A 13,311-nucleotide genomic window follows, 5' to 3' on the forward strand; every position below is an offset into this window, starting at 1 on the left:
TAAATATATATAATTAAAAAGATGTATATATATACTTGAATTTTCTTTGAATTATTTTCATTTGGTCTTTAGGCACACAAGGATAGGAGCTTTATCCATAACACTTGGAACTTTCTTCATGATCCTGTTGAGTAAACACTGTAGAGGCAGGTGAAAGAGGTTGATTGACATCTACAGGAGAGGTTATGCTGTCTACCTGATTAAGATATTTTTTTCATTGTGGGGCCCTCTGGTGAGCATCACATGGGACCTAAAATTTTCCTATGTACCAATTCATAGAGGCTCATTCACATACCTCTTCTTCAGACTTTTTTGTAGTAAGTCTTCCAGTCTTATTCCTTCGCATTCCTAATCATCCTGCAGAAACTATTAGCCATTATATATTAATATGCATAGGTTATTAACTCAAGCAATTTCTTCTTTAGGCAAAGTAGATGTAATGGTAGGCCTTCCTACTGTGAAGATTCTCTTTCATTTCTTAGTCTGACACCCTACCCCCATTACCGCCCCCCACCCAGGTTGGGGTGTAATGCCTTAGCAGTGTATTTCTGGATGTTGCTGGCATTAAGTGAGAGCCATGTATAAACCAGATGTTTACCCCCTCTGATGTGAAATTCCCCAGGAGGCCATCTGTATTGTTTGATGGAGAGACAGTGATGTGGAGGAGTAGATTTTTGATAGTTTGAATAACCTATTTAAAAACTTCCTTGTGCCTTTGGGCTTGTTTTGTCTTATATGTTCTGTATATACCACCTCTGTTTAATGAAGGAGATCTCCTGTGTACATCTACTTTTTATACATTAAAAAGGGTGGCATAGGTGGCATGGTTCCTGAAAGATGTATGTAAATTTTTTCTTTCCCATAAACCTATGTGAATGGTCACAGGGCCTTTTAGGTGAATGCCAGGAAGACAGTTTTGGTATAATGCAGTATAGGATTATTTGAGAGTACCTGGTTGTTTCTTGATGTAAGGAATTAGTGGGGCTATAACCTGAGTAAAGTATGGGAATTTGGTGAAGGCCTGTGACTAAATAATGACAACATTTAGACTTTGGTGAGACTTTATATTCTGGCCCTATATACTCCTCTTTCATCTTTTTATCTTTTTCCTCTGAGCTTTGGGGTATTCTGTCAAAATTTTCTTCTAATTTATCTTTATTTTAGGTTAAATTTTCCCATTATAGTTTTAAATCTATCATGTGTGTATAGTTCATCCTAATATTAGTTGTTATATTTTCACCTTTTGACCTTTTTGAGAACAGGACTTTGCTATTTCTTTCAGTACATCTACTATGGAGTAGCATTTCCTTGTTTTTTTTTTTTTTTTTTAAGAGGTTCCCTCATTTTTGGGGAGAGGGCATGCAATGTTTTTCTCTTACTGATCCTCATAGAAATAATTTGATGCCTGTCAACTGTTAACTCACAGTCAAGGAAGAGTTGAGCTGTATTCTGTCACAGTAGATGATGGTTCTTGCCTGAAATTGGGGATTATTTGTATTTCTTGAATATTTGCCTTATTTTTAGAATCCTAAAAATCCACAGATTAGCTATGGTAGAAAATTTTGCCTTGATGCTATAGATTCCTTCCCTTTTCCACTTGTTATGGCCAGTCATGCCAGTGATAAGGTGTGGATGTACCTAACCTACTTCAGTGTCTTTCTATGCTTGGCTTCCCTTAGTGGTGTCCAGGTCTCAGCTGATTTCCCTCAATCAAAGATGAATCCCGGGGTTGCGTAATGATGCTGATAAGAGTCCAAATATTGTGAATTCAGCATAAAGTGGGGAGTGCAAACAATGTGCCCCCTTTTTGGTTCACCATCTGCCCTTTCTTCTAGCACTCACCTCTTTGAGTTATAGATTGTTGGAAAGAGTCTGCATGAAGGAAAGTGGTTGTCTTACAGGAGAAGAAGGAGGTCCCCAATGAGGCTAATTTGGCTCCTTTCATTACACCACATCTGTCCAATATCCAGCTGGAATTTGTTAAAGTTTCTGGAAAATAAAGGTTGCTCTTCTCTGTTTTCCAGTGATGATATTCTTCCTATTAAAAAAAAGGTTTTGTAATATTTCAATGAAAAATTTTAAAAGTATAGAAAGCAGTGAATGTTAGATTTTGTTTATTTTACCAGCATCTTATTCGGTGTGTATAATTTTTATCAACATGTTTAAATTTGATAAAATACAGGCATATAATTATTTTTAGTTTTATGTTTATATGCCAAACATAAGGCTAATTGCAGTTAACTTTGATAGCTAATGAGTAATTATTATTTGCTTTTTAGAAAATGGATTCTACATTTCTCTTACCAACATTTTTAGATGTGGATCTGACAATATCACATATTAAATGTCTTCCCAAGGATATTCTGGTGAAATTTCAAGGCATAAATAATAATGAATGTGAGTTTGACTACCACATATTGCAGAGAGAAATACAACATACTCCAAAAGTGAAAAATAATGTGGAAATTGATGAATTTTGTTTGGTGGAAGAAAGAGTATCTGGAGAATGGCAGAGAGGAAGAGTCGTGGAAAAGAAAAATGAACTCTATACAGTGCTCCTCATAGATCGTGGAGAAGAACTAAGAGTTGCTGGTTCACAGATTGCTTCAGCCTGTGGCAATTTATTTGAGCTACCGCCACGGGTAGTATTTGGTATTTTTGCGAATATACTACCAGTTGGGGAAAAATGGTCCCCTAAAGCTTTGAATTATTTCAAGTCATTAGTAGGAATACAAGTGAAAGGTTATGTGCAAGCTATTTTACCTCTGCAAATGTTTATTTTTGATGTGCCAAAAGTTATATCTCAGGCTCTCGAGTTACAATTAGGAAGACTTGTTGATGGAGATTCATTTCGTCTTATTGTGGAAATGTTAGAATTCCCTCAACAAATGCCAGATTTATTGCAACATAAAAGACCTGAATTGTCATTAGGTAATAAAGACATTTCACTTGATATTCAACATGTTCTGGATAAGTTGCAGCCATCTTTGTCAGTAGGAAGTACTGAAAGTGTAAAGGTATCATCTGCATTGAGCCCTAGTAAATTTTATTGTCAGTTAATTAAATGGACTCCAGAACTAGAAAACTTGACAGCACATATGACTTTACATTATGATACCATCTGTCAAGAAACTAGCCCCACGTGTGATAATTTTGGACTACTTTGTGTTGCCAGAAGGCGAAATGGACAGTGGCATAGAGGAATTCTTCAGCAGCTCTTGCCCCCAAATCAAGTAAAAATTTGGTTTATGGATTATGGCAGTAGTGAGGCTATACCCTCAATTTATGTAAAGAAACTTAAACAAGATTTTATTTTAGTACCATTATTTTCATTTCCATGTTCTCTGACATGTTTGCACAGTCCAGATAGAGATGCAAGAACATTTCAACTGAGTGTATTTAAACAGGCCTTATTAGGACAAGTGGTATATGCACACATTGATTGGTTCAATAAGGATGAGTGTTTGTATTACGTGACATTACAAACTCAAGAGTCTACAGTTAATTCTAAGTGTCTACTGAAGACTGTAGGCACACAAGTACTTTCTCCGATGTCTGATTCAAAAATATCCAATATCTTGAGTGAGACAAGTGTGTCTGATGTAAACAGCTTTGCAGTTAAGAGTTTTATGGGAAATATTGAATGGTCAATAGACTCTCTAAATAAAAAAGGCATTTTAAAAGTAGGTTTTCCCATTGAAACAGTAGAAATGGAGATAGAGGCTGCCTACATAGCTTTTATAGCATATGTATTAAACCCATCAAATTTCTGGGTACGCACTAATGACCATCAGAATGAATTTCAAGAAATAATGAAAAATATAAACAAATTTTATGATTTGTGTGAAAACGATGAAATGATTCTAAGAAAACCTGAACCTGGATTATTTTGTTGTGCTAGATATAGCAAGGACAGACGTTTTTACAGAGCTGTCATCACTGAAATTAATGGTTATAAGATTAATGTTTATTTTTTGGATTATGGTAATACTGATTCCATACCATTTTTTGATGTAAAAATTTTGCTTCCAGAATTTTGTGAGTTACCTGCCTTAGCAATGTGCTGTTCACTTGCACATATATTTCCTGTTGAAGATTTATGGACTAAGGCTGCAATTGATTATTTTAAAAAATTAGTTTTGAACAAAGCAATTTTGCTTCAGGTTATAGCAAAAAAAGATGACAAATACACCGTAAATATTCAAAGTGTTGAAGCCTCAGAAAATATTGATGTTATCTCTCTTATGTTACAAGCTGGATATGCAGAATATTGTCAAGTAGAACTAAAATATTTTCCAAAATCTGTAAGTGAATATTCAATGTTAAATTCAAAATCTAAAAACAAAGTTAATATTAAAAAAGTCGTATCTGCCCTTCTTGAAGGACCTAAATCTAAAAAGTACCTTTCAAATAACCTGGTAGAAAATAACTTGTCTTTGCCAAAGTCCCCAGCTGTTAATGTCTCAGATTTAAAAAATCCTTTCACCTTGTCTGTGGGACCTGAGTCATCCTGGTCTTATAAAGAATATATATTTAAACCAGGAACAGTTCTTGAAGTTAAATGTTCCTATTATTATGGCCCAGGTGACTTTTCATGCCAACTCCAATGTAAGTTAGAAGACCTAAAATTACTAATGGAGCAAATTCAGAATTACTATAGTGTTCATTCTGATCCTTACGAAATTGGGCAGACTGCTTGTGTTGCTAAGTATTCTGGGAAGTGGTATAGAGCTGCTGTTTTGACTCAAGTATCAAAAGAAGTTGACATAGTATTTGTTGACTATGGTAACCGAAAAAGGGTTTTAATTAAAGATCTTTGTGCAATTAACCCACGTTTTCTCTTGCTAGAAAGCCAAGCCTTCAGATGTTGTCTTAACCATTTTATTGATCCTGTTAGTTGTAAATTTTTCAGGTGGACAAGAAAAGCATTCAGAGACTTGTGGAATTTTATCTTTTCATCTAGAGGGTTATTGACTTGTATCATCTATGCCTTAGTTGTTATACATCCCAACCATTTATATAACTTAGTGGATTTACAATCCTCATATACTAGTGCAAAAGAATTTCTTATGAATCGTGGCTCTGCTCAGTATATCACATTATCAGAGACAGTCCCATCTTTAGTTAGTCTTTACAGTTACTGTTATTCTTCCTTTAATATAAAAATTGGAAATGAAGAAGAAGTATATATATCTCACATATATAGTCCCAAAAAGTTTTATTGCCAGCTTGGCAGAAATAATAAAGATCTAGAGATGATAGAAACAAAAATTATAGAGAGCAGTAACCTCAAAAATTGTCTAAAATATTCTAATAAAATGAGAGTGTGCATATCTAAGTATGTAGAGGATGGTCTCTCATATAGAGCTTTAGCAGTACCAACAGATTCATCATCTGAATTTCAAGTCTATTTTGTAGACTTTGGAAATAAGCAATTAGTAGGAGAAAATATGTTGAGGGCCATTTCAGCTCAGTTTCCAGAGTTGTTGTTTACACCTATGCAAGCTATTAAGTGTTTTTTGTCAGATCTTAGAGATGTAGATATTCCAGCAGAAATCAGTAGTTGGTTTAAAGACAATTTCTTGGGAAAACCATTAAAGGCGATAATATTGTCCCAGGAGTCAGACGGACAGCTTGGTATAGAATTGTATGATGGATCTCAAGATATAAATGAGAAAATTAAAGTATTGCTTCATGCTTATGGAAAAAGACATTGTGACCAAGCATGCTGCATGGAAAAGAGTAATAAAATAAATCAGAATAAGAGACTTACTACTTCTTTGAAAGGCAGAACAGGAAACAACTATTGCCATAATGTGATTAATAAAACTAGTCCAGTAACATATTCCGAAAGAAAAATGGATCAATTGATGCATCCCAAAAGTATATATGCCAGGTATTTGAAGCCATCAGTTTGTTATAAAATGGAACCTGTGTCAAAAAACAAAATGAAGAATTTTTTGAATGATGGGCTTAAAGGTATAAAAATTGCCCCTGGAGCTGCACATATTCTTGAGAACAGGGGTGTGCGTCAAAAACCACTAAAGGTTGTATCACAGTCTTTTATCAGAGCATTAAATCAAACATCCTCACAAAACCCATATGACCTTATTAGGCCACGGATTAAAGACCTTCCTCAACCACAAATTTATTTGAATGCCAAAGTTAAAGGGTATGTATCTAATATCAGTAATCCAGCAAGTTTCCATATTCAGCTTGCTGAGAATGAAAGTATAATTATCAGACTTGCTGATGCTCTAAATACAACAGCAAGGAGATTGAAAGAGAGAAAATCAGTTCCACCTCTAGTGGGAGATCTTGTAGTTGCAGAATATTCTGGTGACAATGCCATTTACAGGGCAGTTATTAAGGAAATTTTGCCAGGAAATTCTTTTGAAGTAGAATTTATTGACTATGGTAACTCTGCGATAGTAAACACATGTAAAATTTGTGAACTTCAGAGGGAATTTTTAACTGTTCCTCGGCTAGGAATCCATTCTTTTCTTAGTGGAGTAAAATGGAATGAGCCTGATGAAATATGGGATGACAAAACTGTGGATTATTTTACGTCGAAAGTACATAACAAAACAGTTTATTGTGAATTTTTGAAAAAGCATGATCAGAAATGGGAAGTAAATTTGATTTGTGATGAAAGATGTGTCCTTAATGAACTACTGAAATGGAAAGCATGTTCAAAACTACAGAAGTCAGCATTGCAAATGCCTCAGGTTCTGGATCAAAAGGTGAGCCCTGGTGATAATAATGAAATGAAGAAAGGAAAATCAAATGAGTCTGAAGGTTCTATGAATTCGAACCAATAGCTGTTTAAAATTCCTTTCGAAGAATTCAAACCTGGACAACTTGAAAAAGCTGAAATGCTTAATGTTTCAAAAAGTGGAAGATTTTATGTGAAGTTATCCAAAAATAAAAAGATTTTATCAGATTTAATAGTATTAATTACTAAAGAAGAAAAAAATTCCCCCTTTTTATCAATGGAAAGTATTGAAAAAGGTTTAGAATGCTTGGCAAAATCTAAAAATACCTTGAGATGGCATCGATCAAAAGTGGAAGAAAAGTATGTTGATGATAAAGTACTTGTTTTTTTAGTAGATTGTGGTATCTATGAAATAGTGCCTGTATGTAATACCAAGCTGCTTAGTAACGAAATAAGAAGTATTCCTAGACAAGCTGTACCTTGTAAATGGATTTGGTTTGAAAATCCTAAGAACATGTCATTTGAGTGCTTATTTGCTCATTTGGAAATAAATATTCTTTTCCTGAAATATTTAGATGCTGTTTTGGAAGCAGACATTTTGGTAGATGACCTGTTACTTTTGGAATACTTAAATTTGAATACAGTTCACATTGAAGAAAACAAACTTAGACATGCAGAAATTTTTTTACAACATTGAATCTAAGACTCCTGTATCATCATGCACAATAAAATCATTTACTTGGGTTCAATTCCAAAATGATAGGCAGTATTCTGGTATTGCAACTGCTGTTTCTGATCCATCAGACTTCAGTATTCAGTTAGAAGATTTCTTTGACATAATGAAATATCTTTTTATGTTGCTTTCTGATCTCGCAGAGACCTTACAAACATTGCCTCAGGAGTTCATAATTCCCGGTTCTAGTTGTTTGTTCCAATATAAATCGGAAGATCAGTGGAATAGAGTAGAAATTTCTGAAGTCTCACCTCAGTCTTTATGTCTTGTGTTGATTGACTATGGATTTTCTTTTTATATACATTATTCAGAAATTATAAATCTTAAAGTTGTTCCTGAGGAACTTTTGAATTTGCCAAGGCTGAGTTATCCATGTATTTTATATGGTGTCTTACCTGCTAAAAGAAAACATTGGAGTGAAGAAGCCAAAAGCTTTTTTCGAGATTTCCTAAGTAAACCAGACCTAGTTTTTCAGTTTAGGGAATGTAATTCTGAAACAAAACTGAAAGTAGATGTCATGCATGAGAAAAAGAATTTGGCAGATATATTAGTTGCATCTGGTCTCGCAACTTATTCTAAAGATACAGCTCATCTTGATGTAATTACTGCTACTGAATCTACTAAAAATCCAGTATAAATTACAGAGTAAGCCTATTTTCCCATTGTTGGATCAAAATTGTTACAAAAATCAAAATATAAATTTTACATGCACAGAGAAACAAAAGTGTAAACAGAAATCTACAAAGAGGAAAGATGTCTGTAAGAACCTCTTAAGGAAAATTCGTATTAGTAAAAAATCACATTCTAGAAATTTAACAGTGAGAAAGAAAGTTGGTAGTGGAAAACATTTCCAGAGTACCATGTTGTTTGATACATGTACAACAACTTCACTTTGGGAACTGCCCGATGGTTTGAAGAACAACAGTTATGTTGAAGACATTTTTGAAGAACTACCAACCAAAGGAATACAGGAAAATAAGACAATGAACTTGAGAACAGCAGTAAAAACATCGCATGATAATGAAAAAAAATCAGAAGAACACTTAAAAGGTAAATAGGCATTTTTATAAAGTAGATTATTTTCTGTAGAATCTTTTTTTTGTTCTTTAAAAGTTTTTCATGTACTAACATCCAAATTGAAAATAAGTGGCAGGAAAACTTACTAGAAAATCTGGATAAACGGATGAACTGGAAGTGGCCACTATGATTATAAAACGTTGCTTCACTATCTTTACATTTTTTGAATGGTGAAGTTTTTAGAATGTAGTGAAAGATTTTAACCACACATGCATGCACACATGCATGACATTTCACAAATAATTTCAAGGGTTTCATAAAACTCCTAAATATCTGTAGATCTCATGTTAATAAGTCTTGCTATTATTAGTGAGCTTCCTGAGCTCATTTTGAAGAATCACTTTTCTGTTACATGTAGTTTTATATCATATGAAATGTCTTTAGGTGTTTTAAGTGTGCTTCTAAAATATTTCTGAACCAGATAAATTTATAAATAAACTGATTCTAGCATATTTTCTCTTAAATCTTTTAGATGTCAAACTGACCCTAAAATATTGTTAAAATTTTAATATTTTATGCACTACAGTATTGTCTGATTTTGTTTATCCACATTACATTCATTTTTTGTATGGATTAGTTACTGAGGATTTTGTAGGCTGTAAAGAATGTTCCCTGGCAAATGTTTGTTTTGACTTTATAAATAAAACGTATATTATTCCACATTCTGTATTATAACTAACGTCATAACAGGCTATACTCTTTCAGTGAGTGGAAATATCTTGTTTTTACTGATGTAATGTTAGAAGGTATTTTATTTGAATTTTACCTAGATGTTTTATAGTGAATTGATAAAGGCTTTACAATTGGCGCCCCTTTCTATCTAATTTTCGAATCTTTCCTGATAGCAGTAGTGGTTATTGTAGCGATAGAAACAGCTACCATATTTTGAGTGCTTATTATGCTTCAGGCACTGTCTCAAGAGTCTTATATGTATTACCTCATTTAATGCTTGTTACAACCCTACAAAGTATGTTGATATAAAGGTCTACGAACCTGATAACTAGTACTCCACTTTGAGTTCTAAACCACTTTCAATAAACCTCTTCAGAAGGAGAAAGATAATTGTTAAGCAAAATGTCACACTTAAACAAACAAAATAAAACCAAAAACAATATTGAAGACTGGCTTATATTAATGGAAAAATTGGCTTACCAATAATGAAATAAGGAATTATTTAGACTTACACAGACAGTTATAGGCACAGACAAGAGAATCTTCTTGGGAGGGTACCCATGTGAAACAGCCTGAGGCAGTTCTCCCCAAAAAGAAAAGGAGGAGGAAGAGGCTAATCAAACATAGGTCTTTTTCCTTCCAAATGGACCAGTGAGATTGACCTTATTTCTCGAAGGCATAAGGAAGAAGAACAAAGAGGCTAGGAGTATTATGCTAGGAGAGTGCCCCACCCATGAACCTCCACATGGAAGGAAACATCGGGAGTGGGAAAGAAGCGTTTTCCTCCAAGCTATTATCACTGCTTTATGGATGAGTCTCAGGGAAATTAAACATCTTGCCCATGAATTTAAAGCTGGTAAGTAAGGAACTGAGATGTTCAACTCAGATTTTTCTGACTGCTTTTGTTTGTCATTTATACTGCCTTTTGAAAAGTAGTTAGCTTACTTGGGGAAGAGTTTCCTATAAACTCTTGGCACCAAACCATACATTTTGGCTCTTATGTCCTTTACTGTTCCCTTACCTGTGCATGTGTCTACCTTCTTTTATGTCTTTTTCCCCATCAGATTCTTTAAGGACCCACTTTGGGTCCCAGCTTCTATCTCATAGCACTCCTAACACACAGTGAATCACTGAGTGGGTTAAAGTAGCTGTTGTAAAAGCAGTTAGAAAACCAAACATTAAATTATACTTCAAAACACAAATCTGAAGTCCTGTGTAAGGAAAAAAATCATGACTTTGTATGACAAATATAAGAAATATAGTTTCATAGACTAATAATAAATTTCCATACTTGCTGTAAGCCTAGCCTTAAAACAAAGCAAGAAAACAGCATTAAAAAGAACCGGTTTTATTGCCTTTACTGTTTCAGCTGCTACCACCTCTATTACTCTTCCGCTGTTATTGCCTGCAGGTACTCTGGGTCCAGGGCAAAGTGATTTTAGTAGTTCCTCTTGGTTTAAGACATCAATATTTGAAAGAGTCTTACCTACTAAAAAAGCATAAAAGGCACTCCATTACAGTGGTTCTCAACCTTGACTTTGCATTGGAATTAACAAAGGAAGCTTTCAAAAAACGCTGATGCCTGGGTCCCTGTTAAAAATTAAACATTCTGTTCTAATTGGTCAAGAACTGTGGCTTTACTAATGGGTGTTTAAAGCTCTCCTGGTGATTCCAATGCATAGATAAGGTTGATAATCACTACTCTAGAGAGGACTCTAGATAACTTCCTGAATTATTTTGTGAGAAAAAAATAATTTTAGGCTTTATGTGTAAAAACTCTTAGAATCTATTCTTCCTGTATTTGAAGTCCAGACTATACATAATGAGTCACAGTAATTTTGAGCTGAACTTAATTCAGAGTAAATAGTAAAAATAGTATCATGTTAGAAATGGCCTAGATGTATAATATGTTTACTTTATCTTGCCCAGGTATTGTTCTAAATGCAGAAATTGCCACCCTTTACACTTGGAAAATTAGCTTAACTTTCCCATAGTTTCAGCCTATTTTAATATCAGTGTTTAAATATTCAGGGTAATTGTTTTTATCTGTAGACTATTTTCTCCAGAACAAACTTGTTAGTCTTTTTCCAGGATGTTTTCTCATTTGTTTTTGTTTTTTAAAATCATGCTTTCTGGCCCACATGCTTGTTTTTGCTTGAAAGTCCTTGTGTAGATTATGAGAACTAGAGAATGTAATAACCCGTTCAAAAAAAGCACAAGAAATATCTGTTCATTCTTTGCTAATGAGGCAGTGCTTAATGGTAATGTGTGCCTATCCTTCTACAGTTGCTTATTTAACTGGAAGTCATCTTTGAAAGAAATCTAGAGTGATAACCCATTTTTAAAGAAGAGTTTTTGATATTTTAAATATGAAGTAACTTCTAGACATCCAGAGCAGAATGGCTGATAGACATGTGAAATGTCAGACTGAGTCTTGAGAACACAACACTATTGAGTCACAGAGATTTATGAATTGCTTGCATTGAATGGTTATTAAAAGTATGGGCACTGAGGCTGACTCCCTGAGTGAATATTTGCTTTATCCCTTATTAATGATAAAACCATGGATAAGCTTTCAAACTCTTTTGTGCCTCAGTTTCTTCTTGTGTAAAATGGTAACTACCCCTTTGGGTGGTTGTGAAGATTAAATAAATTAAAACATGTAAAGCATTGCAGTGTTGCCTGGTACATAATAAATGCTCACTAACTGTTAGAAATATAATCATCCTGATAAAACTATATTTGTTTTGAAAGTATTTTTGTGAAATCATAAGTTAAAATAATTTTTGATGCTGCTAAGCAAGAAACTGAACTATATTTAGGGTGAATACACACAGATGTGTTTAGTATTGGTATAGTGGTTACATTCATCATTAAATTTCTATTTGGAAGATAGGATTTATGAGTAAGAGATGATTTATGAGTAAGAGGTGATTATAGTTCCAGATAAAGAATAGAATAGGTTATATATATTTTTTCCGTTGTAGACATATATTGCTAAATGAACAAGTTTTTAGTTGTTACACAGAATTATATATAGAATTATATATAGAATTATATATAGCATGTGTTATATAATTATACATATAGTATATGTTATATATACTATATGTAGTACATATAACTATGTATAGATGTATATATAACATATGTTATATATACTATATGTAGTATAGTATAGTATATGTATATATAGTATACAATATACTACATATTGTATATGTTATACATACTATATATGTTATACATACAGTATATTTATAACTTGTTTATGCTCAATATTTTTCCTTATTTACCTTTTATATTGTGACTTTTAGGAATTGTTAAGTAAAAGGAATTGTTAAGTAAAAGTTTATAGTTTATAGGAATTTTTAAATGAATAAGTCTTGAGTAACTCTTAATGAGACCCATAATGCTTTGAAGATTATATTACAATATACTCATGATTTTTTGTTTTTCAGTAGAATAAAATGGAAGCTCAGATCACTTATACATTAGTTTGGTAACAAATGATATATAGGATACCTAGTAATTACTATGTTGGTTGAGACACTGTAGAGCCAGAGTAAAGGTGTTAAGCATAGTACAACAACTTCCAATATTAAATCATGTTAAATGAATCTAGATTTTTCAGGATTTTTTCCCCAGGAGGCCTTGTTAGATTGTTAGATTGCTGTAGAAATTTTCTGTGACCTAGGACATGATAAAAAGATTTTAAAAAGATTATTACTTAGTACTGATTTTAAAAAGATTATTACTTAGTACTAATTTTTAAAAGATTATTACCTAGTAAATGTGGTTCACCAGTGTGAGATATCTTGAAAATATTTTATTTGATGAACTATTCTTCTTTGTATGTGGTTTCAAAGGCGATAAATACCATTTTACCTTCTGATACTTTACACGTCTTCCCTGACCTGTGTTTCAGTTCCTACTTTGTCGAGTTATAATTGCAACTGTGGTTAATATATAGAGAGTTAGTGCTACCATTTCCCTGGAAAATATAAGTGCTTGTAGGAGTGACAATTATTAAAAGGGAATAGAGAAGTCAGACATAATCTCTTCTTTCCTTGTGTTTAGCTCATAGTATGATAATTTTCTATCATTTTATATT

At 33.2% G+C, this 13,311-nt stretch overlaps 1 protein-coding gene across 1 annotated transcript in view; it reads left to right on the forward strand.

Annotated features, from left to right (window-relative positions):
* Positions 1 to 8,085, forward strand: part of TDRD15 (tudor domain containing 15) — a 26,016-nt gene extending 17,931 nt beyond the window's left edge. Inside the window, 2 exon segments of the mRNA XM_011950683.1 lie at positions 2,280 to 7,397; positions 7,399 to 8,085. Of these exon segments, the coding sequence (XP_011806073.1) occupies positions 2,283 to 7,397; positions 7,399 to 8,085 (5,802 nt within the window). The 5' untranslated portion in view covers positions 2,280 to 2,282.
* The last annotated feature ends 5,226 nt before the right edge of the window (positions 8,086 to 13,311 follow it).

Source organism: Colobus angolensis, unplaced genomic scaffold, assembly GCF_000951035.1.
Source record: "Colobus angolensis palliatus isolate OR3802 unplaced genomic scaffold, Cang.pa_1.0 Scaffold109, whole genome shotgun sequence".
Classification (NCBI taxonomy): Eukaryota; Metazoa; Chordata; class Mammalia; order Primates; family Cercopithecidae; genus Colobus; species Colobus angolensis.